This window comes from Phyllobates terribilis, unplaced genomic scaffold (assembly GCF_046119375.1).
Source record: "Phyllobates terribilis strain yellow unplaced genomic scaffold, ASM4611937v1 Scaffold_3__8_contigs__length_932513732, whole genome shotgun sequence".
Lineage (NCBI taxonomy): Eukaryota > Metazoa > Chordata > Amphibia > Anura > Dendrobatidae > Phyllobates > Phyllobates terribilis.
Genome location: NW_027362763.1, coordinates 725,439,700 through 725,464,735, shown reverse-complemented (window position 1 = coordinate 725,464,735; position 25,036 = coordinate 725,439,700). Strand labels below are relative to the sequence as shown.

The 25,036-nt window shown below is 47.5% G+C and overlaps 1 protein-coding gene across 4 annotated transcripts in view; it reads right to left on the bottom strand.

Annotated features, from left to right (window-relative positions):
• Window positions 1-25,036, bottom strand: part of TTC7A (tetratricopeptide repeat domain 7A) — a 486,038-nt gene that overhangs the window by 309,204 nt on the left and 151,798 nt on the right. For all 4 annotated transcript variants that reach the window (XM_073672075.1, XM_073672077.1, XM_073672079.1 and 1 more), the window contains 2 exons: window positions 9,842-9,979; window positions 4,721-4,804 (listed from right to left, as the gene is read on the bottom strand). In XM_073672075.1, coding sequence (XP_073528176.1) covers window positions 4,721-4,804; window positions 9,842-9,979 — 222 coding nt within the window. The remainder of the gene's footprint in view (window positions 1-4,720; window positions 4,805-9,841; window positions 9,980-25,036) is intronic.

Sequence of the window (25,036 nt, the reverse complement as noted above, 5' to 3'; positions counted from 1 at the left end):
TTATGCCACGATGCCTCGCAACCTGTGGACAAGTGAGGCTCTGTTTTTTGGAGGAAAGCAGTCAGGTCTAATCCTGTTGAATCCCTTTATATAGGCAGCTTTGGACAATCCCTTCTTATTACAGCCCTTTCCCCCAAGATAATAAATGAAGTGGCGGCGGCGCACGCATGGACAGAGTCCACTTCGTTCAATTCTGAAAGCAGCTTGGAAGAACAGGTGCTTGGGTCTCGTGTTAAAAAGAAGAAAAAATGGCAGCAATCTCAAAAATGAATAAATTAAAACATCACAATTTTATTGTAGTACATAAAAATCCAAAAAGAAGTTTAAAAATACATATAAAAGATGAGACACCGGCTCTACGCGTTTCGAATCTCTTACATAAAGCAAGATGGAGCCACAATTTAGAAATAATTCCAGAGCTAAGAGCTTTGAGTATTGGGATGTTACAGAAATGTTCCACTATATAAATACATAACATAATAATAACTATAATTAATATAATAATAATATAATTATAGATCTATAGGAGCTGGAACGTTTCCATTTCTGTACAGATCACTGCTTATATCTTCTGAGCTCAGAAGGAAAGTTACAGTTTTGATGGAGACAGATTGGGGCTCCGGATCATCTATGAAAAATGATTTATATTATAATAAAGAATTATATATTTTTTGCTTGAATCCACAGTAAATGAAATACAGGAGACTGAGCGTCACGTGTGCAGTTTGCTCCGTAGCCGGGGGTCACCGGATGGATTTTGAGGGTGCCCCACATTCTGCAGGGGCCACTGCTTTTCTTGTCCTACCATCTACATAGAAAAAAACCTGCACTGTCAATGCAAATCAGGAGTATGTGGCGGCTCCAGTCCCCATCTCACAATCTCATGTTTATCTGCTGGAGGAGGGCCGGTTTTCATTGTCTTTTAGTCAGATCTGATGTGACGACTGTTGCCATTCTGACTCCGGGATAATATAATTTATGAGAACATGGGTGTATAGGATGCCTGTTATTTGGGGGGAGTTATTTAAGCCCCCGCAGTGGATGATATGACATCAGATGATTCATTGTGTCATGTTCGGTTAATGAGAGTGCAATAGGCCGGCGCTTGGCAAAGTGACATCGAATAGCAAGTGCGGTATTTTGAGATCCGGCTCAGTTTCAACTTTGTCTCGAATTTCACCCAACAGAAAATACAAACTTTACATAGCCCCATCAGCTGTGATGTAACTTCAGACGGAAAAGTGACTTCTTTTTATTTCTAGCAATGCGGTTTCTATAACTTTAATGGAAATGTGTCATGAGAAAATGAAGTATTGTTTAAATCTGATTTTTATGTTGAATTTTATTTTTTAATTAAGTTTTGTTTTTCCATACGTCTAAATTAAAATAAAAAAATCTTGCAATTTTCACAGTGGCCACTAGGCCTAATACCAGACTTGCACTTCCTGTTCTGTATAGATGACTTGCTCAGACTAGCCGCTGCTACATAGTGAACGCAGTCTGATTATCATAATACATGACGATACATCACAGATTACACCTCTATAGACAGGAGATAACACAGGATCCATTATTCACAGTAGGGGATGCCACAGCTCACCTTCTCCCTCTCCCTTCACAATGTCCTTTGCTATGATGAGAACATGCTCATTAAAGGGGTAGTCTCAAGATCAGTGTTCAGGAATGCACCGCTCCTCTGTTTCCTAACTTTCTACTTGTGCCACTGGCCTAAACTGTGCGCTCTCTGATGCTGCAAGCAGAGGCAGCTTATAGCAAACAACTTGTAAGCTCTGCAACCTTGACTAGGAGACTGGCCACTTCTGATAAACTGCAGAGATAACTTTGGTGTTTAGGCTCACCTGATGAGGACCCCAGGTGTTGGGGTGTTGGAGCGGCAAGTAGGAAGCACTTAAGAATCTTGGGAGCAGCAGGACGGGTGAAGTGGAATCCAACAGGGATTTATTTATTTATTTTACTCACTTAAATAGCACCATTAATTCCACAGCACTTTACAGACATTATCATCACTGTCCCCATTGGGGCTCACAATCTAGATTCCTATCAGTATGTCTTTGGAGAGTGGAAGGAAACCGGAGAGCCCTGAGGAAGCCCACACAAACACGGGGAGAACATACAAACGCCTTGCAGATGTTGTCCTTGGTGGGATTTGAACCCAGGGCCCCAGCGCTGCAAGGCTATAGTGCTAACCACTGAGCCACCATGCTGCCCATTTAAAGAAAGCTAAAGCACAGTGTGCACAGAAGGTGGAGCACACCAAATGGAAGTCTTTATTCTCAATCCTAAGACACCGGTGTGTGTTGTAATACCTAGAGAGACAATTCCACAAGCCACACTGGGCAACTTGCAAAACTCGATGTGAAGCACAACAGAGGGCAGCGGACCGACGTGAAGAAAGCAGAGCCTGGGATATCCAGGACAGTTGTGTAGCATTTGGCAGCCTGCAGTAGATAGTAAAATTAAACATACCTAATTTCCTGAGAATGAAGAGACTTTTGAATAACAAGAAAATTGCGAAGTATAAGCACTTTGCAATTTTACCCATTTATGATTTTGAGCAAACCCCTTTCAAGGGAAAATGTCACATGAAAAAGCACTATCAACCAGCAGATATGGGGTTAATCTGCAGGTTAATAGAGTTCTGAACCTCCCCGGCGCCTGCAGTTAGACCCCCGCTGCTGGGAGGAAATGAACGTTATTCAGCGAGGTAACATTCGGCTTTCAGTCACGGGAGTGACATTGGCATGAGTTCAATCACCACTCTATGTATAGTGAGCGATGACTGCAACTGAGCCCCAGCACTGACTAACAGCAGCTCATCATTACAGCCAGCTGTCAGTCAGTGCCAGGGGAGCGGTTACAGCTGGCAGTCTCTATACTCAGAGCAGTTACTGAACCTGCACCGGTGCCGCCCCCGTGACTGAAAGGCGATTTATTTTCCTTATTCATTTTCAGACCACTGATATGCAGTTTGCAGCCAAACCCAAGTTTCAGATTTTTTTTTCTTGTGCGAGCTTCTAGCCCATTAATTTAGACTGGATGTGAGGTCTGTGAGTATCCAGGGTGCTACACTATATCCTGCATTTATTTCCTCTTCATGTGGTTTACTTCTTTTCAATAGCCTGTTTTCTCTGCCCTCCCTGAAACTGTACATACTTTTTCTCCTCTCTGCATTGGAGATGTGTGTACAACTCCCCTCTTTTCTGCCAATGGAAGCAGAGAAAGAATTACAAACCAATCAGAGCTTCTGCTCATTCTGATGGATTTGTAATATCTTTGGAGAGCACTCATTTAGATAAAGGCCTTATAGACATTCAGCAGCAGCAAAAAGGCAGAATTTTTTTTAAACACAGACTACCCAGAAAGTATTTCACCACTGCATTTAGGAAGCTAATGAACAATTAAAAAAATTCTGTGTAAAGGTTATTTTTTTGTACAAAGTGTCAAAAAAATGACAGACAACCAAAATTTTAAATGCCAGATTGGAAAACCATAATAAATTATTAAGATATTATGTGACATGTGCACATCTCATAATTCAGGTATGAAGACATTAGCTGCATGCACTGCGAGCTGTAAAATGACAAAAATTACAGAGGATTGTTCAGGAATTCCTGGACAACGGACAACCCTGCGTACAAAGCTTTTAAAGGGGTTTGTCCGCTACTTTATAAGTCCCTTTCATGTGAACTACCTATCATAGATAGTTTTTTTTGTAAAAACTTTACTTTCCAAAATACTTCTTCGCTAATAGCGTTTGCAGAGAAAAAAAGGACTTGAACTTTAATTGTATGCATTGAATGTAGCAATCAATGCTTTGCACCGATGAGAGGCGAAAACCCCAAAACACGTTAGCAAATGAAGTACTTGGGTTGGCTTGTAATCCTAAATCGTTTTGGAAGGTTTGTTAAAGGGTCAATACAGACTTTTAGGATTGCTACTTCCAATAAGTGGCACTAGAATTCTAGTCCTCTTCTTCTCTGAAGAGATTATGTGCATATTATATTTCCCAGAGGACCATTGCATGACTTATAAGTCTCCTTACTGGGCTGTCACTCTCCACAAGGAGAAGCATTCCCCTTGAGCACACCCTGTCAGCCAGCCAAATCAGACCTCCTGCTTACACTGATGAGGGGTAAATAACACGCATAGAGCAGAGGATACAGCAGAGTGTATATATATATATATATATATATATATATATATATATATATATATATAACACACACCATGCTATACTCCCTCTACACATACATTCATATAGCATTCTCTCCCCATCCATCCTATTATAGCAGAGCATGATTAGTCCGTGAGAGCGAGAGGGGATAATCTTTATTGGCAGGGCTGATTGTGCTGATGCTGTGTGTGATGCTGGGGGTTAGAATGGGAGAGGTTTACAGGTCTGTGCTCACTGCTGGCTTGCAGCCCAGCGCAAGAGCTGATGGGAAATGTAGTCAGAACAGAAGAGAGGATTCTGAAAAAGAAGTGATAGCTGTGACATCAGCGCTGATCACAGGATACAGGAAGCAAAGCAGAAAGGCATAAAAACGCATGAAACTTGGCAGGAAAGGTATAAGAGGATTTTAGGGGGATTATTGATTGGCGTTTATGACAAACCCAGCAACTGAGTCAGAGTAGTGGACAACCTCTTTAACAATTAGCAAACATAACACTTAACTAATACAAGATCTGACAACTTTACCTTGCCACAGGACATCATTGATAACGCCAACTGATACCAGAGATGAAATTCTCCAAATGCAAATTTCATAGCTCTCTCCAAACACTGAAAGAAAAAGAATCACAAGTGAAACATCTATGATTACCATTCACTATTTAATTAGCAAAGTGTAAATCTAGAATCTTTATAATATACAGACTACTAATTGTTATGTTTTTACTTCTTTTTAGTCCATTATAACTGCAGTGCAGTGGTGCAAAAAAAAATTCTGAAAACCATCAACAAGCTGATGTGATTAGATTTTATATTATTCCTATGTGCCTTTAAAGAGGACCTTGTACAAGTTTGAGCATGTTAAACTTGCCAAATCATGGAATAGTGGCTAAAGAGCAGAGTAAAACATAATATTTCTTTTTTAATTTCTCCTCTCTATTCCGGAAATATTAGCTTGTAAAGTTTAGGTTCAACTGGGCGTTACCAGAGATTTCTCTCTGAGAGGCGTGTACTTCTTCCCCTGCATGAGGTTGCCCAATCATAAGCAGGCAGCGTCATGCAGAGGAGACAAGAACACGCCCTCCTCTCCTCACTGATCAATGCAGCTACTGTATATAGATACAGCGGAGCTGAGTTATGTATCATTACAAACACTTTCAGATCTCATCTCACAGCAATCAGTGTGAGGGGAGGGTAATAGTTGACAGCACTGGGAGGTGAGATCTGGAAGTGTTTGTAATGATACATAACTCAGCTCTGCTGTCCTCTTCAGTTAGCTGAAAGCATAAAGGTGTGCCGGACCACAGAAAGAGAAGAGACCAAAATTGCAGAGTAGTGAGTAAAGAGTGGTGAAAATTATACTGTAGAGTTGTTGTTTTTTATTGATGTGATTAAAGGGAACCTATCAGTCGATTCCTTCTGCTCAAACCCAGGGCACCATGAATCAGAGCCTGGCTGCAAGATTGAAGCCATGTATGTCTTTTTGTGAAAATCTGCAATTTATCAACGAAAACATAGTTTGAAGATCCAGTCAGGTAGCATAGGCAGAGATGTGACTGGCTTCTCCCCGCTCTGCTCTGGTTGATTGACAGGTCTCTGCCATGTGTATACATAGGGAGAGACCTATTAGTCACCTGGAGCAGGGAAGGAATAATCTGCCATCTGCAAAGGTTTACAAGCTTACAAGCCCAGGTGTAACTGCATATGTTCCTGATTTTATACAGAGCACACACACCACCGACTTAAGCTTTGTTGCAGACCTAAGTACATGCCTTCACGGCAGCAGTATTCCCTAATGGCAGTGCCCTCTTTCGGCAGACTAATGACCCCTGCCGCACTGCAAAAATTGTTCAGGAATAGTTTGAGGGACACAGATTTCAAAGTGGCAACTTGGCCTCCAAATTCTACATATCTCAATTTGATTGATCATCTGTGGGATTTGCTGGAAAAACATGTCCGATCGATGGAGACCGTACCCCACAACTTACAGGACTTATAGGAGTTGTTTCAAGTTCGTAAATGTGTACAATTGCAAAGTGCTTGTAAAAACAAACGACTTTACAATTTACCCCTTATTAAAAACTATCTCCATTCTCATTCTCAAGAACAGAGGGATTTTTAAATGTACGGTGCACAGCTCATTGCCAAGATTACCAGCAACCCTGCAGTCTGAATGGCCGATTAACTAAGTAAGCAGCGTGCAGGATGTTCACTCTGAAGCTAGCCAGATCGCAGGATCAGCCCAGCCTCAGTGCCCCTGCGCTCCTTCTATGCTGCAGAGGCAAAACTGCCTCTGCTAGCAGTCTGACAGCAAAGTTCCCGCCGCTGGACTGAAATATCAATTTTTAGAAGTGTTCTGCCCAAAACCAAAAAATAAGGAACCGAGAGCAGTGCAGTGATCGCCAGCTTCCCGGCAGTGCACTCCTGATTCATTTGCATACCAAACTGTGTGCTCTCTGATGCGGTAAGCAGAGGTAGTGTTACGGGGATACCGCAACAGAGTGGGGTCAAACGATCGCAGTGTCTGCTGACACATGCATCTGCGGTAATTGGAACGGCTTCACTGTCCTATTAGCAGTTCTGGCTTTATTTGCTCTGGTGCTGCAAGGGTTAAACTGCTTAGTTGGACTCGTTGAGTTCTCTGTCTTGGATTGTATCAGCTGTTCTGAGTTACTCCCAGCAGGTATAAGAACCCTCCTCCTTGCTTCCTTCCTTGCCAGTGATAGTTCTACTTCCTGGTTCGGTGGTGAAGGAGAGAGTTCAGTTTGCAGTTGGCGGTTGGAGAGTTTTTTTTGAGATTTCTGCGTGGAGTTGTTTTGCGTGTTTTTCCTTATCCTCTCACACTTGGTTTTCCCTTCCTATACCTCCTCTGTTTTCCACTCTGTTGTTTTGTGAGTGTATTTGTATGATTGTTTTTATTTTTTTTATACCTGTCTGGTTATTGTTTGCTTATACACTTTGACCTCACACCTCCCTGGGTGAGGAAGGGAACAGATAAAGGTAAGATAAGAGCATAGCAAGGTGTTAGACCCCAGTGTCTTCACCATCAGAAGTAATCTGGGGGACAGGGATAGCGTAGAGTGCCCCTAGTTCGAGGGATTGGATAGGTGCCCACAGTCCCTAGTCACTACGTGACAGGTAGCTTTACCTCTGCAACATTGGAGGAGCACAGTGCCACTGAAACTGGCCATATCCAGTGATCCAGGCAACTTTAGAGAAGCACTTACAAGCTTTATAGAAAAGAGCTTGCAAGCGCTGCACTCCTTGCCTAGGCGACTGCCACCATTGATAGACTGTAGACAAAGAGTAATAAACAATAAAATGTAAAAATCCTTGAGTTCTTGAGAACGGAGAGGACTTTTAATACTTTGTATTATAATTGCAGTTTTTACCATTTATAATAATGAGAATAACCCTTTTAAAGGATCTGCTGCTAACCATGGGTTACCTCCAGGCCTCGATGGGTCAGTGGTGTGTTGATAGCACAAAGTCAAACAACACAATATCATATTGCTTTTTAGAGTAAAATATCTTAAAGAGAACCTGTCATCACGATTTAACCTGTTAAAGTAAAGGTATGGCCCTAATGGCCCTGCTATACTGATTTAATGGATACCTGTAGTGAAAAAATCCGTAGACTGATTCTTAATTCACGTTAGCAGTTTTGGTGAAATAGCCTCTTTGTGCATCAAGGCGGGACTGTGGGTAGGGTCTTCGGCTCTACTAGGGGTAGGGTCTTCGGCTCTACTGTGGGTAGGGTCTTCGGCTCTACTGTGGGTAGGGTCTTCGGCTCTGCTGTGGCCCTCCGCATTTGTATAAGGCCCCTTTTTAAAATTTCACACTAGCACCGCCCTTGTGAAGTCTCGGCATTCTCCATCAACATATCGCTGGAGGAGGCGCATGCTCAGCTTAACCTTACGGCCTCCAGAAAAATGGTGCCGCTGGCGGCGCATGCACAGATCGAGATCTCAGCTCGTCATTGAGCCGAGATCCCAATCTGCGAATGTGCAGCCACCGGCGCCATTTTGCTGGAGGGTAATCTGAGCAGACGCCGCCTCAAACACAAATGTGCGCAAGTGCCGACCGCAGCAAGTGGGGCGCTAACGCGAAATTTAAAAGGGAGGCTCATTCAAATGCGGAGGGGCCACGGCAGAGCCGAAGACCCTACCCATAGTCCCTACCCACAGTCCCTCTCCACAGTCCCGCCCCGATGCACGAAGAGTTTATTGCACCAAAACTTCTAACATGAAATACACTACGTGCAGAATTATTAGGCAAATGAGTATTTTGATCACTTTGATACTTTTTATACATGTAGTCCTACTCCAAGCTGCATAGGCTTGAGAGCCAACTACCAATTAAGTAAATCTGGTGTTGTGCATCTCTGTAATGAGGAGGGGTGTTGGCTAATGACATCAACACCCTATATAAGGTGTGCTTAATTATTAGGCAACTTCAGAAGAGAGATTTGACGGGCTCTGAAAAGTCCAAAATTGTGAGATGTCTTGCAGAGGGATACAGCAGTCTCGAAATTTCCAAACTTTTGAAGCGTGATCACCGAACAATCAAGCGTTTCATGGCAAATAGCCAACAGGGTCACAAGAAGCGTGTTGGCCAAAAAAAGGCGCAAAATAACAGCAGAACAATGCTCCATCACATGCATCCAACTACTCCACAGCGTGGCTGGCCAGTAAAGGTCTAAAAGAAGAAAAAATAATGACATGGCCCCCTTGTTCACCTGATCTGAACCCCATAGAGAACCTGTGGTCCATCATAAAATGTGAGATCTACAGGGAGGGAAAACAGTACACTTCTCGGAACAGTGTCTGGGAGGCTGTGGTGGCTGCTGCACGCAAAGTTGATCGAAAACAGATCTAGCAACTGACAGAATCTATGGATGGAAGGCTGCTGAGTGTCATCATAAAGAAAGGTGGCTATATTGATCACTAATTTTTTGGGTTTTTGTTTTGGCATGTCAGAAATGTTTATTTCTAAATTTTGTGCACTGATATTGGTTTACCTGGTGAAAATAAACAAGTGAGATGGGATTATATTTGGTTTTTATTAAGTTGCCTAATAATTCTGCACAGTAATAGTTACCTGCACAAATAGATATCCTCCTAAGATAGCCAAATCTAAAAAAAAAACACTCCAACTTCCAAAAATATTAAGCTCGGATATTTATGAGTCTTTTGGGTTGATTGAGAACATAGTTGTTGATCAATAATAAAAATAATCCTCTAAAATACAACTTGCCTAATAATTCTGCACACAGTGTAAACAAGAACCAGGATGTGGATTTTTTCACTACAGGTATCCATTAAATCAGTATAACAGCGCCATTATGGCCATACCTTTACTTTAACAGGTTAAATCGTGATGACAGGTTCTCTTTAAGAAATTCAGAAATGATTAAGAAAACAACATTGTACAAAAACAGAATACAACGGCAAATAGAAAGGCTATGGCTTGATATAGAGGTCCAAAGACACCATGTGCCTCCATACAGCCTCCGTGCACATGGCTCTGCAGTGTGCATGAGGCCTTACTCAGATCATGTCATATTACATCTATGGTGAGGCTGAAAGACAAGAGCTGACACAACGGAGTTCAGCGCTTCAAGCCTTGCACAGAATAGAAGCGCAGTACCTCAGACAGCATGGCATACTGCCCTCTTCTGGCCATCGTGATGCTTAGTAGATCGTAGACTCCAGAGGCATTTTGAAGGCTCACAGCGCGGTCTTCCTTCTGGTCTGGAGCTCGGCTAATAACTGCATCTCTGTTTGCCTGTTTCGACATGAAATTAAAGAACCTGTTATCGATTTACCCTGAGAAATTCTGCACATGAGCGACTCATTTGTGCTATCAGAAAAAAAAAGAATTGTGACATTGCAGTTTTAGCAAAAGATGAAAGGCTAAATCTAGGTGATTCAGCAAGAAAATTTATAGCAATTTACTAATCTCAACATAGAAAGGCGGCACTACCACGGGTGAGCTCAATAATGAAACTTTATTACATAAACCAACAGCCCGCGGTCACAGGGAAGTAGCAGTGTTTACATAAAAAAGTCAACGGCTGTTTCGCACCAAATGTGCGCTTCCTCTGGCGTTACAGGACAGAATGCTTTCATTCTAATATACTGAAACGTTGAAAATCTATGTATTGTGGCTGAGCACCATTGCAGAAGCACACAATTGACTGCAGGTCTGCAGATAAGACTGTATTGCTAATTTGAAGGGAATCTGTCACCAGGCTTTTGCCTCTGAATCTGGGAGCAGCATGATGTACAGACAGAGCCACTGATTCCATTCCATTGATGTGTCACTTACTGAACTGCTTGTTGTACTTTTGATAAAATCACTGCTTTATCAGAAGATTATCACTAGAGGACTAGTAAAACTTCTGCCAGGTAGTCCTCCATTTTCAAGAGCTCTGCCCCCACCACTGATAGGCTGATTTCTGCCTATGCACAGTGTACACAGAAAGCTGCCAATCTGTGATGAGGGCAGGTTTATACAGAGCTCAACATTCAGAGAACTGCTAGATTTGCAGAAGAGAAAAGAGATGTTATCAAAACTGCAGCAAGCAGCCCAGTAAGTGACGCATCAATGGGATCAGGGTCTCTGCCCCTACATCATGTTACTCTCAGATGGGGCAGCAAAAACCTAGTGACAGATTCCCTTTAAAAAGCCTGTCCACGCTAGTGCTGGCTAATTCACTTCTAACTGTACTGCCAATAATGTTTTGGTTTTCGTTTTTTTTTTTGCAGCCAATGATGTGGGAAATTGGCATAAACAAACACATTATCAATTCAGTAACATACACTTAAAACACCACTCAGGGGTATTTTTTTATTTCACCACTGTACAGGTATCACTAATATATGTTCCCTGTGTGCATTACAATAAGTCGCCGTCTTCTACTGTTCCCAGCGCAGCTCCGGTCCTCTTCTGCGCCTTGTGGCTGGAGTTGTGATTAGACAGATCGCTCCAGTGTTTGCTGGGTGGACGGAAAGTCACAGCTCATTAATAGGCAGTGATCGTCAGCAGTGATCGTCAGCAGTGACATCTGGCCAGTCACAGCATCAGTCACTAGATGGTGGAGAGGGACCAGCACAGAGCCGAAAACAGTAGATGACGGCTGCAGGTAAGTATTTACTATACACAGGGAACTTACATTACTGATACCACTCCAGTGCTGAAATAAAAAAAATACCCCGGAGTGATACTGTAACATAAAAAGCTGCCTTATACATTAGATCACTTTCTGGTGACAGATTCCTTCTTAGCTCCTACGGAAGGAGATGGAGACCAGGGTCCCCTGTTCCAGTGAATGGTGGGGGTTCAGCTGGCAAACCCCATTGATCCAGCAGTTATTACCTGTTGCAATAACACCTGTACAAGCCTCATTTATGACTATACAGGTTATTTCATGCTTTCAAGAAGTTCCAGGCATATATCCAGGCATCAGACGTCTGTGCTGATTGGTAGGAGAGGCACAGTGGCTCTGCCTACTACAATACTTGTGTCTGCAGACTCCAGCTATGGGAGCTGCTCAGCCGCCCTCGTTCATCCACTAGACAGCTCCCTGCTCCACCCCATCTCTTCACTCCAATCTACACTGCTCAAAAAAATAAAGGGAACACTTAAACAATAGAATATAACTTCTGTGAAATCAAACTGTCCACTTAGGAAGCAACACTGATTGACAATCAATTTCACATGCTGTTGTGCAAATGGAATAGACAATAGATGGAAATTATTGGCAATTATCAAGACACCCTCAATAAAGGAGTGGTTCTGCAGGTGGGGACCACAGACCACATCTCAGTACCAATGCTTTCTGGCTGATGTTTTGGGCACTTTTGAATGTTGGTTGAGCTTTCTCACTCGTGGTAGCATGAGAATGACTCTACAACCCACAGAAGTTGCTCAGGTAGTGCAGCTCATCCAGGATGGCACATCAATGCGAGCTGTGGCAAGAAGGTTTGCTGTGTCTGTCAGCGTAGTGCCCAGAGGCTGGAGGCGCTACCAGGAGACAGGCCAGTACACCAGGAGATGTGGAGGGAGCCATAGGAGGGCAACAACCCAGCAGCAGGACCGTTACCTCCTCCTTTGTGCAAGGAGGAACAGGAGGAGCACTGCCAGAGCCCTGCAAAATGACCGACTCCATGAGGGTAGTATGAGGGTCCGACGTCCACAGATGGGGGTTGTGCTCACAGCCCAACACCGTGCAGGACGCTTGGCATTTGCCGCAGAACACCAGGATTGTCAAAGTCACCTCTGGCGTCTTGTGCTCTTCACAGATGAAAGCAGGTTCACACTGAGCACATGTGACAGACGTGACAGAGTCTGGAGACGCCACGGAGAGCGATCTGATGTCTGCAACATCCTTCAGCATGACCGGTTTGGCAGTGGGTCAGTAATGGTGTGGCGTGGCATTTCTTTGGAGGGCCGCACAGCCCTCCATGTGCTCGCCAGAGGTAGCCTGACTGCCATTAGGTACTGAGATGAGATCCTCAGACCCCTTGTGAGACAATATGCTGGTGCGGTTGGCCCTGGGTTCCTCCTAATGCAGGACAATGCCAGACCTCAAGTGGCTGGAGTGTGTCAGCAGTTCCTGCAAGATGAAGGCATTGAAGCTATGGACTGGCCCGCCCGTTCCCCAGACCTGAATCCGATTGAGCACATCTGGGACATCATGTGTCGCTCCATCTAGGAGTTGGCGGATGCTTTAGTCCAGGTCTAGGAGGAGATCCCACAGGAGACCATCCGCAACCTCATCAGGAGCATGCCCAGGCATTGTAGGGAGGTCATACAGGCACGTGGAGGCCACACACAATACTGAGACTCATTTTGACTTGTTTTAAGGACATTACATCAAAGTTGGATCAGCCTGTAGTGTGTTTTTCCACTTTAATTTTGGGGGTAACTCCAAATCCAGGCCTCCATAGGTTAATAAATTTGATTTCCATTGATGATTTTTGTGTGATTTTGTTGTCAGCGCATTCAACTTTGTACAGAACAAAGTATTCAATGAGAATATTTCATTCATTCAGATCTAGGATGTGTTATTTGAGTGTTCCCTTTATTTTTTTGAGCAGTTTATTAGATTGTCAGCTCCACCAGTGGGTGGGTAGTGGGGACTGTCAGTTTTTGATAGGTGGTATATTCCTTCCTTAGTCAGTGTATGGTGGGTGGTGGTGCGGTCTGCCAGTCAGTGTATGGTGGGTGGTGGTGCGGCCTGCCAGTCAGTGTATGGTGGGTGGTGGTAAGGACTGCCAGTCAGTGTATGGTGGGTGGTGGTAAGGACTGCCAGTCAGTGTGACGCGCCCCTGGGCCTGTGTCGCGCTGCGGTGCGCACGCGGGAGCTTACCCGGAGCCGGATCCGTGGAGGGTTGTAATCTCGTGGCGGTGACCCGGTCCGTGCCCAGGGAGTCAAACTAGACGGCAGTCTATTAGTAGTAAATAGTTGATGACTACGCCACCCGTTGAGTGCAGCCAGGAAGCTGCTGCTGCAGGGCAGACCGCTGAGGCCGGTGGTAGGATTGTGCAGCGTGATAGTATAACCCCCAACGGGAGGGGTATGGCCTCAGGGCAGCCGACGTGGATGATGGGGGTAGCAGGAACCACTCAGAGACGGTACGGTGTAGTTCAGGGTCTTTACTGGTAACAACGACAGACCCTCCCGGAGTACTTGCTAGCAAACGGGGCCTGGTCAGTCTTTGAGCAGATGGGATCTCCCCTGGCCAGGCGTAGTTGTAGGCCTCCCAAACTGACTGTACTCTTCTGGCTACCTTGCTAGAAGCTGATGTAAGTAGCCCACGTCCCTGAGTGTACCGTGTGGTGCTCACCCGTATGGCCGGTGACTCGGGGCCTTCTAATGGCTTCCGCTCCACGATGGAGGTGCTGGTCCCACGCGTGTGACCGTGCCTTCAGGCTTCTGGGCCAGAGGACCTGAAATCCCCTGCCCGACGGATTCTGCTGCTGGGTAGGAGTTAGTCCTCACAGCCTCGGACTCCGGGTCCGGTAAAGAATCTTCTTAGTCAGGGCGAGCTCTGTAGCTGCCAGCCCCTGACTCCTTGTAACTCTGCTGTTTCCTATGCTGCTTCTCTTCTCCACTCTCCTTGTCTGACTCACCCTGCCTCAGCCCCGGGTTTATACAGGGGAAGTTCTTCCCCTCCCAAGACTGGGCAGGAGGTGTGGCATGCACAGGATCCCTGACCAAAGGACCTCCCACCTGCTCTCAGACATAATATCTCTATCACTGTGGCAACCAGACCCCTGGGGTGTCACATTCCCCCCTAGTGAAATTTAGTACTCCGGGACTAAACACATTTAGAAAAACATAACAAAGTATAACAATAACAATACTATAAGAAAAACACATAAGATGGTTACGGCGTGTCCGCAACCGGATGCAGTCTTTGAAGAAAAGCAAAGGTGTCCATTTCACCAACACAGGGAGACGTAACCAGGTAGGGGTCTGTCCTACCCCGAGTCCTTAACAGTCTCTAGTCCATCCTGGGTTACGCTCCAACTATATACAAGGATTCCCGGTAAATCCACCAAGGTTTCCTAAAAATAACTAGAAACACAAAATTATACACAAGCAACAAGACACAGAAAAACATAGATAAAACAATTTATACACTTTAAGTTCTCCAGCGTGCGGGTAACTGGCCTCTAGTGGCCCGAGTGGACCTACGGAGCTGACTGTCTGGCCCTGAACTACAGGGTGTAGGAGCTGTCAAGGGTAAACTGGGCAGCTGTCTACCGGCTCTTTGTCTCACTAGGGGTACGGCAGGCTCACTATAAGCAGAGGGTTGATTCTCCTGTTCTGCTTGTGTGGAGTCTTCTGCCTCCTGGACCGGCTGTTCTTCCAGCTCTACCCGTTGCTCCGTAGGTTCTTGGGATGATGGTTGGAGGAAGGTGAGTACGGGTACCACAACTGCACCATTGACTTGAGTCCAAGACTGAGGAAAGTCCCCGAGCACGGTACTAACCATATCTTCCCTTTCTTCCACGGGTCGATGGTCTTCTTGTTCCTCTTCAGGGTTCCTCAGTTGTTCGGGACACTTCTTCAGGTGGTCCCGGGATACAATGGCTGTGGTTTCCCCTCCGTCTTTACTGATGGTACAGACCTTCGGGTTCTCGTGGCTTGAGGGCAGTACGGTGTACGGGTCCTTCTCCCACTGGTCGTCCAACTTGTGGAGCCGTCTCTTCCTCTTCAAGACCTGCTCTCCGGGTACCAGGGGAACAGCGGGAGCATACTGGTTGTAAGTTTTCTCTTGTCTTTCCCTAGCCTGACAGAGACTTCGCTCCACGCTCTCCTGTACTCTCCGGTACTGCTGCTGCCTCTCTGTGTCCCAGTCTGTTTCTGGTGAAGTGTCCTCGGGGGTCAGGACTCCCATTTCCAGGTCAACAGGTAACTTACCAGGTCTTGCCCTCATTAGGTAAGCCGGGGTACAGTTGGTGGAACCTACCGGGATGTGGTTGTATAGGTCCACCAGATCGGGCAACTTTTCAGGCCACAGACTGCGTTCTTCCAGGGGCAACGTTTTTAGAAGATCCATTACCACCTGGTTCATTTTTTCACAAAGTCCATTAGTCTGCGGATGGTAGGGTGTCGTCCTTATCTTCCGGCAGCCATACAGATTGCAGAATTCCTGAAAGACCTCCGCTTCAAAGGCAAGTCCCTGGTCCGTCAGCACTTGGTCCGGGTACCCGTGTGGACGGCAGAAGTGCTGCTGGAAGGCTCTAGCTGCTGTTTGAGCCGTTAAGTCCTTGACGGGGACGACAACCAAGAACCGGGAGTAATGATCCACGATGGTTAACGCGTAGACGTAGCCACTTCTGCTTGGGGTCAGTTTTACATGATCCAAGGCTACCAGTTCCAACGGTTGCCGGGTGACGATGGACTGCAGGGGAGTCTTCTGGCTGGCTCGGTCCTTCCTTCTCAGGTTGCACGGGCCACAATCTCTGCACCACTTCTCGATGGTTCCCCTCATGCCTACCCAGTGGAACCGCTCGCGCAGCAGGAACTCCAGCTTTTTCCACCCAAAGTGTCCAGCTCCGTCGTGGTATGCCTCCATCACCATGGCTGCGTCTCTTCGTGGCACCACTACTTGCCAGAGTAATTCATGCGTCCGGGAGTTAACCATTCTGCGGCACAACTTCCCTTTGTAAAGGAACAGTCGACTCTTCTCTGCCCATAGTTGTTTGGCTTCCTCCGGAGCGTCTGGTTCAAGGCGAGCCTCCGGCCGAGTCAGCATCTCCTTCACCAGTCGGACGGCAGGGTCGCTGTCTTGCGTTTCCGCCCAGTTGTAGTGGGGTAAGGGGTTCAACGTAGCAGCCTGCTTACTCCTTACCCGGTGGGAATACTGAATAGTCCCATGACGGTGGAACGCAGGGAGTTCAACTTCTTCCAGTCCCTCCGGATCTTCTCCTCCGTCCGGCAGGTTGGGCATCCTGGACAGGGCGTCCGCGTTGGTATTGGAGCGTCCTGCCCGGTATTTAATTGTGAACTCGTAGTTGGACAGACGGGCCATCCACCTCTGCTCCAGGGCACCGAGTCTTGCCGTGTCCAGGTGTGTCAGCGGGTTGTTATCCGTGTACACGGTGAACCGGGAAGAAGCGAGGTAATGCTTAAAGCGCTCAGTGATTGCCCATACTACGGCCAGGAACTCTAACTTAAATGAGCTGTAATTCTCGGGGTTCCTTTCGGTGGGTCGCAGTTTTCGGCTGGCGTAGGCGATTACTCGTTCCTTCCCCTGCTGGATCTGGGACAGTACGGCTCCTAGCCCGATGTTACTGGCGTCGGTGTAGAGGATAAAGGGCTGGCTATAATCCGGGTACGCCAGGATTTCGTCCCCCGTGAGGGCCATCTTCAGCTGGCGGAAGGACTCTTCTTCCAGCTCTTCCCATTTGAAGGGCGGCTTCTGGTTCTTGGCCTTCCGGGACTGGCCTATCAGGAGGTCCTGCATAGGTGCTGCCTTTTTGGTGAAACCGGGAATAAACCTTCGGTAGTAGCCTACCAACCCGAGGAACTGCCGCACTTCTTTTACGCTGGAGGGGCTTGGCCATCCCTTAATTGCGGTGATCTTATCGGGGTCGGGAGCCACTCCGTCAGCGCTCACCACGTGTCCCAGGTACTGCACCTTTGGTTTCAGGAGGTGACACTTGGAGGGTTTCACCTTTAGGCCGTAACTCGCCAGAGCCTCGAACACTTCCGCCAGGTGTTTCAGGTGGTCCTCATACGTCTTGGAATATACGATGACATCGTCCAGGTACAACAGGACCGTCTCGAAGTTTCTGTGGCCCAGACAACACTCCATTAGGCGTTGGAAGGTTCCTGGTGCGTTGCAGAGTCCGAACGGCATGCAGGTGAACTCGCTAAGTCCCATCGGGGTGGTGAATGCGGTCTTCTCCCGGTCCGCCTCTGCTACAGGAACCTGCCAGTACCCGCTAGTGAGATCCAAGGTAGAGAAGAAGTTAGCAGATCTTAAAGCAGCCAATGACTCCTCTATCCTTGGTAAGGGGTACGCATCCTTGTGTGTGATACGGTTGATTTTCCGGTAATCTACACACATCCTCATGGTGTTGTCTTTCTTTTTGACTAAAACTAATGGGGCTGCCCAGGGGCTACAACTATCCCGGATTACCCCAGCCTCCTTCATATCTCTAAGCATCCCCTTGGCGTGTTGGTAATGTGCAGGGGGTACGGGTCGATACCTCTCTTTTATGGGAGGATGATCTCCCGTGGGGATGCGATGTTCTACCCCCTTGACTCGCCCGAAGTCTAACGGGTGTTTACTAAACACTCTCTCATACTCTTGAACCACCCGATAGACTCCTTGTTTCTGATGTGAGGGAGTGGAGTCAGTACCCAAATGTAGTTGCTGACACCAGTCCTCCATGTCTTTCTTAGAGCCGTTACCTTCCTCCGGGTGAGATGGAGGCAAGGGTTCCACAGATTGTATAGAACTTTGATTAGCGGTATATAATTTGGCTAGCGTGGCATACCGGGGCAGGTACACTTCCCTCTCCCCGATATTTATTATGCGAATGGGCACCCTCCCATGGCGTACATTGACCACCCCCCGTGCTGTCAAAATGGTGGGCCTACTGTCTGAGTAAACTGGTTCTACCATTGCCTGGTAATCTCTACCTCTCAGACCAATAGCTGCCCGGCACCAAATCATCATTTCACTTTTTGGGGGCATGGCAATAGGAAAAGGGTCACACATTCTTACGCTACCAATCTCACCGCCGGAGAGTTCCACTTGTTGCCGTTGCATCAGTGCCCGGATCTCTTTCTGGAGCACCCGCTGCTCGCCGGAGCTGGCATTCTTGGCAACCTGCTGTAAAAGGAAAATCACCTCTGCAAGACAATTTTCAATTACATTAGTTCCTAGAGTTATTTTTGGGTGACTCTCATGTTTATCGATATCTACAATGATCAGTCCCTGTGCGGCCAGTTCGACTCTACCAATTTTGATGGTCACCTCTTTAAATCCGATCTGTGGCACGGGCTGACCATTGCTGGCGATGATACTCAAGTCGTCGTCGGGGTAGCGGGTAATATCCGAGTCATTCCAGTACTGCTTGAAGAGCACGTACGGGATGGTGGTGACCTGTGACCCGGTGTCCAGTAGGGCACTCATGGGAATGCCATCCAGTACCACAGGCAAGACTGGACGTCCTCCCACATATCTGTCGCGCCAGTTCGATGGGCCTGGTGATCTTTTTCCTGGGGGTTGGCCCTCTACCCCAGGTTGTGCCCGTTTAAAGAACAGTACCTTGCCATATGTCCGGGTTGATTGCAGCGGCGGCAGATGGGTCGTCCGTCCTCACTGTATCGGTCACTGGGTCTTCCTCTGGCCGGTGGGGTCCTCCTTGGTCGACGCCACGGGATGTCCTCCGGTCCGGATGCCAGCTGGATCTTCCCTGGGGTGGAAACCTGTAAAGACTGCACAGTTCGGGTTAGCGCAGCAACGCTCTTAGCTAGCTCTTGGACCTGATGGTGTAGGTCTGGAGCCGGGTCATTGTCCAAAGCCTGCGCATCAGCTCCCACAGGCGTTGCTGACAAGGGCGCCGCCTCCTGGTAGTAAGTGGTAGTGGGGCGTCTGTGGGTCACAACGCCACCTGGTGCCGGTTCTCGGAGCACCCGGATGGCTCTGTCCTTGAACTGTGCAAAGTCCAGATGGGGATCCTGTAAGGCCATTGCCCGCAACTGGGTTCGGTGGGCATTGCAATATAAACCCTCTATAAATTGTTCAGTCAACAGCCTGTCCTCGTTTCCCACCCCATCAGGGTCGGTCTGCTTTATGGCCCTCAGGGCCTCTTGTAGGTTTAGTGCATAGTCCCTTATACTCTCATGCGCTCGCTGCTTGCACCCGTAGAATCTAAGCTTAATCTCGGCTGAGGTGCGGGTATCAAAGGTGTCCTTCAGCCGGGTTAGTATCCCTGCGACAGTCTTCCTCCCAGGTGGCCAGGATTTTACTTCCCTTTTGGCTGCCCCGGTTAGTTGGGCCACCAGGATGCTCACTTTTTGCTCTTCTGTGAGGGGGTACACCTGGAAGAGGCTATCCAGCTTTTCTCTAAAGTCATGCAGGGTATGTGACTCCCCTGAGTACTGGGGTAGCCAAGCTGCTCCCGGGATATAGGGCATGGTGAAGGGCATAACTGCAGCAGCGGTAGCGCTGGCGGGGGTTGAGGCAGTGAAGCTCTCCTCCGTATCCGACATCTTCCTCCCCCCTAGTGGACCGTGGCCTACCTTGCGATGATCCTCTTCCGTAGGCCGCGGCTCCGCAGTGGATCGTCAGGGTTGAGGACCTTCCGTCGCGCTCCTGTGACGTCGGCGTCTGCTGGGCTCCTTCCAGGACCTTACGCAACGTCCGGACGTGAGGCGGGGCTTCAGTTCTCGCGCGCTTTCGGAGTCCACGCCCCTCTTCTTCCCGCGCGGCGTCCTCAAGATGGCGTCCAATGGCGGGAAAACTCCACGGATGGCGGGAAGAAGGTCGAAGATGGCGCCGGATGGCGGGAAAACTTCGCGGATGGTAAGTTTGAACAGTCTTTGCTTTTCAGGCACGCAGTACCCGGTGGTTGCGGGCACGAAATCCTGCCGACTACGCCAAAGTTGACGCGCCCCTGGGCCTGTGTCGCGCTGCGGTGCGCACGCGGGAGCTTACCCGGAGCCGGATCCGTGGAGGGTTGTAATCTCGTGGCGGTGACCCGGTCCGTGCCCAGGGAGTCAAACTAGACGGCAGTCTATTAGTAGTAAATAGTTGATGACTACGCCACCCGTTGAGTGCAGCCAGGAAGCTGCTGCTGCAGGGCAGACCGCTGAGGCCGGTGGTAGGATTGTGCAGCGTGATAGTATAACCCCCAACGGGAGGGGTATGGCCTCAGGGCAGCCGACGTGGATGATGGGGGTAGCAGGAACCACTCAGAGACGGTACGGTGTAGTTCAGGGTCTTTACTGGTAACAACGACAGACCCTCCCGGAGTACTTGCTAGCAAACGGGGCCTGGTCAGTCTTTGAGCAGATGGGATCTCCCCTGGCCAGGCGTAGTTGTAGGCCTCCCAAACTGACTGTACTCTTCTGGCTACCTTGCTAGAAGCTGATGTAAGTAGCCCACGTCCCTGAGTGTACCGTGTGGTGCTCACCCGTATGGCCGGTGACTCGGGGCCTTCTAATGGCTTCCGCTCCACGATGGAGGTGCTGGTCCCACGCGTGTGACCGTGCCTTCAGGCTTCTGGGCCAGAGGACCTGAAATCCCCTGCCCGACGGATTCTGCTGCTGGGTAGGAGTTAGTCCTCACAGCCTCAGACTCCGGGTCCGGTAAAGAATCTTCTTAGTCAGGGCGAGCTCTGTAGCTGCCAGCCCCTGACTCCTTGTAACTCTGCTGTTTCCTATGCTGCTTCTCTTCTCCACTCTCCTTGTCTGACTCACCCTGCCTCAGCCCCAGGTTTATACAGGGGAAGTTCTTCCCCTCCCAAGACTGGGCAGGAGGTGTGGCATGCACAGGATCCCTGACCAAAGGACCTCCCACCTGCTCTCAGACATAATATCTCTATCACTGTGGCAACCAGACCCCTGGGGTGTCACAAGTGTATGGTGGGTGGTGGTAAGGACTGCCAGTCAGTGCATGGTGGGTGGTGGTAAGGACTGTCAGTCAGTGTATAATCATTTGAAGGTGATGATATAATTTGGAGGAGATATAGCCTTGTGTCGTTTTGGGGGAATACATATTCACCTGGTGTTGTATGTGGTGGGGGAGTAATAGTCAAGTCTCCTAGTGATGTTTGAGGAGGTGTGTAGTTCCCTGGAGACTGCTGGCACCTCTTGGGAGAGATGACGGGCTCAGGTACCTTCTGGGAAAGTTGCAATGTTATTTATGCCAAGGTATTACTAATGTGAGTTAATTATATTCTCCTCCTTAGCTAAAAATACTCCTAAAAATGGTAAGAGAAGTCTTTTCATCCTGCTGTAAAATATGTAGTGTGATCTTTGCCTGTCCAGTATTTTCACTCTTGGTGGATAATTATAAAGTGGCTTGCAAAAGTATTCACGCCCCTCCTTCCCCTTGGCTTTTTAACTATTTTGTTACATTGCAACCTGTGTTTAAATATTTTTTTAATACGATTTGTGTGCGATGCATCAGCACTAAATAGTCTAAGTTGGTGAAGTGAGAAAAGTATAGGCATAAATTACATTTATGGGATCAAATAACAAAAAATTGTCATGTGCATATGTATTCACCCCTTTTGCTATGAAGCCCCTAAAAATTTCTGGTGCAAGCAGTTCCCCTCATAGTCACATGTTTAGTGACGGAAGCCCACCTGTGTGCAATCTAAGTGGCAAATGGTCTGTTAGTATATACACACACCTTTTCTGGAAGGCCACAGAGGCTGCGACACCATTAAGCAAGAGGCACCACTAACCAATCAACAACATGAAGACCAAGGAGATCTCCAAACAAGTCAGGGACAAAGCTATTGAGAAGTACAAGTCAGGGTTGGGTTATAAAAAAATATCCCAAACTCTGATGATCCCCTGGAGAACCATCAAATCCATTATCATCAAAAGGGGAAAAACATGGTACCACAACAAGGGGGCCGCCCACCAAAACTCTCAGCCCGGGCAAGAAGGGCATTAATCAGAGATGCAGCACAGAGACCAAAGGTAACCCTAAAGGAGCTGAAGAGTTCCCAAGAAGAGACTGGAGTATCTGTCCATACCACCACAATAAGCCGTACGCTCCATAGGGGTGGACTTTATAGCCTTTACTTACACACAAAAATTGTAAGGCTTGTTTTTATTTTGCCACAAGACACGTGGAAGACTCCCCAAATGTATGGAGGAAGGTGCTGTGGTCAGAGGAGACCAAAATTGAACTTTTTGGCCACTAAGGTAAACGCTGCGTCTGGTGCCAAACCAACTCAGCTCATCACCCCAAGAACATCATCCCCACAGTGAAACATGGTGGTGGCAGCATCATGCTGTGGGGGATGTTTTTCGGCAGGAGGGACATGGAAATGGTCCGAGTCAAGGAGAAGATGGATGATGCGAAATACAGAGATATTGAGCAAAACCTGTTTCAGTCTGTCAGTGATTTGAGACTAGGGTGGAGCGTCACCTTCCAACAAGACAATGACCTAAAGTATACTGCTAAAGCATCACTCGAGTAGTTTGAGGGGAAACGTGCTTGTGACGATAGAGCTTATAATCTTAGTCAGCCAGACGGTTAGATTTGTTAAGCCAAGCGAAATCCACTATTGTGTTTCTGTTGATGTCACGGGTGTGTGAGAGGTGACAAACAGTTGCGCAGCAGTTGGTTGCAGGAGATCTCTACGTTTGGCATTACAGACATCTTTTTAACGGCTGACTCTCTCTAGGACCTAGCGGCTGCCTCCCTCTGGCTAATTAGCTCCCTGGCCTGGGTGTATAAATACCTGGTGTGTCTGAGAGGGAGGTGCCGGCAATATTCATTACTACTTGTGAGGCTTTAGCAAGAGCAGTACTTCGTCCTCTCTGGAGCTTGAGGCCGTGTGCGCATTTGTTTGGAGTCGTCTAAACCCAAGCAATTCTCCCCTGTTTGTCTACCATTGTTGTCAATAGAGTTTAGTGGCGATCGACTAGTGCTCATCTCCTTCCTTCCCTAGCCTTAGCCATACGCCAGGGAAAGTCAGGGCGAGGCACGCGTGCAGTGATTGGTGAAGAGCCAATATAGGGACAGTAGTTGAGTAGGGTGACACTAGTCCAGACTACAAAGTCTTTCCCACACCTTGCATGACATTATCGCCGGCCGAGCACGTTTTGAAAAGGGGGAAAAAAAAGAAAAGAAAAAAACTGACATTTTAAGGGGTTTTTTTGTGTGTGTGTTTTTGGACGGGGACCTTTTTTTTCCCCTTCTCCTTTGGTATGGGTTAAGTTGCAGAGCTTCCAGAGCAGCTGCACAGGCTGTCTCTGGAGGTGAATGACCTCTGCGGCGAGGTACAGCAGCAGCATCAGCCGATATGGGGTCTCTGCAGGTAGGCCTGCCCAGCCTGAACCCAAGGTTGCCCTTCCGGACAGGTTATCTGGAGGTAGGGACATGTTTTTTGTATTCAAGGAGGCCTGCAAACTGTATTTTAAACTTCGTCCCTATTCCTCCAGAAATGAGCAACGGGTTGGTATTGTGATCTCTCTACTGCAAGGAGATCCTCAATCCTGGGCGTTTTCTTTACCGCAGGACTCTGTTTGTCTCCAGTCTGTGGAGGGGTTTTTCGGGACTCTGGTCTTTATCTTTGATGACCCTGAGTCGACTTGGCTGAGTCTAGGCTACGTCGCATTCAGCAGTGGAATCGGTCAGTGGAGACATACAGTTCGGAATTCCGTAGATGGGCAACGGATTCCAAATGGAATGACTCAGCCCTTAGAAGTCAATTTTGTGAGGGTCTTACGGAAAGGTTAAAAGATGCCTTAGCAATACATGAAACCTCTGAGTCCTTGGATTCTGCCATGTCTTTGGCCATACGTCTTGATAGACGCCTTCGGGATAGACGGGTGAGACCACCTTCTCCGGGGCCTTCTTTTCGGAGTTGTGTAACTCTGCGAGTGGAGCGGTCTGGGGGTGAACCAGTACTGGGGGAGGTGGAGGAACCCATGCAGTTGGGGAGGGGTTTCTCTGCATCATACATCTCGGACATTCGCAAGAAAAAAGGCATATTTTTTTTGGTGGGAAAAAGGGACATTTTGATGGGACCTGTCCTTCAATTCCTAAACAAAAGGAGACTCGATTAACTCTTGGTTGTCTGGAGTTGGATAAACAAGGGGTGCATTTGTGACCAAACTGCAGTTCCCGCTTTGTCCTGACAGCAGAGGTCGTGCTAGAGAGCAAAACCGAGAAAATTTCTGTGTTTGTTGACAGTGAAGCCGGAGTCAGCATGGTGAAACGGCGTTTGTGAAAACTCATGGTCTAGCTTGCTGTACTTTAGATAAACCTATTTCTATTTTCACCGTCGACTCGGCGCCACTTGCAAAGAAAGCATTTACTCAGATTGTACATAATGTAAAACTGAGGGTGGGGTCAGTTCGTTGTAAAATAATCCTTTGCTATGTTCTGGACAATCTTCCCACATCCATTGTTTTGGGTATCCCTTGGCTTGTTAAACATAATCCGTTGGTAGATTGGCAAGCCGGGGATATTATTGAATGGGAAGATTATTGCCATGAGAACTGTTTAGATATTTCCCTCGCTACTGTCTCTACGGAAACATGCTTTTCTGTCTGGTTTTGAGGATGTTTTTTTCTGAGAGGGGGTGTCAGGATTTGCCTCCTCATTGTGCTTATGACTG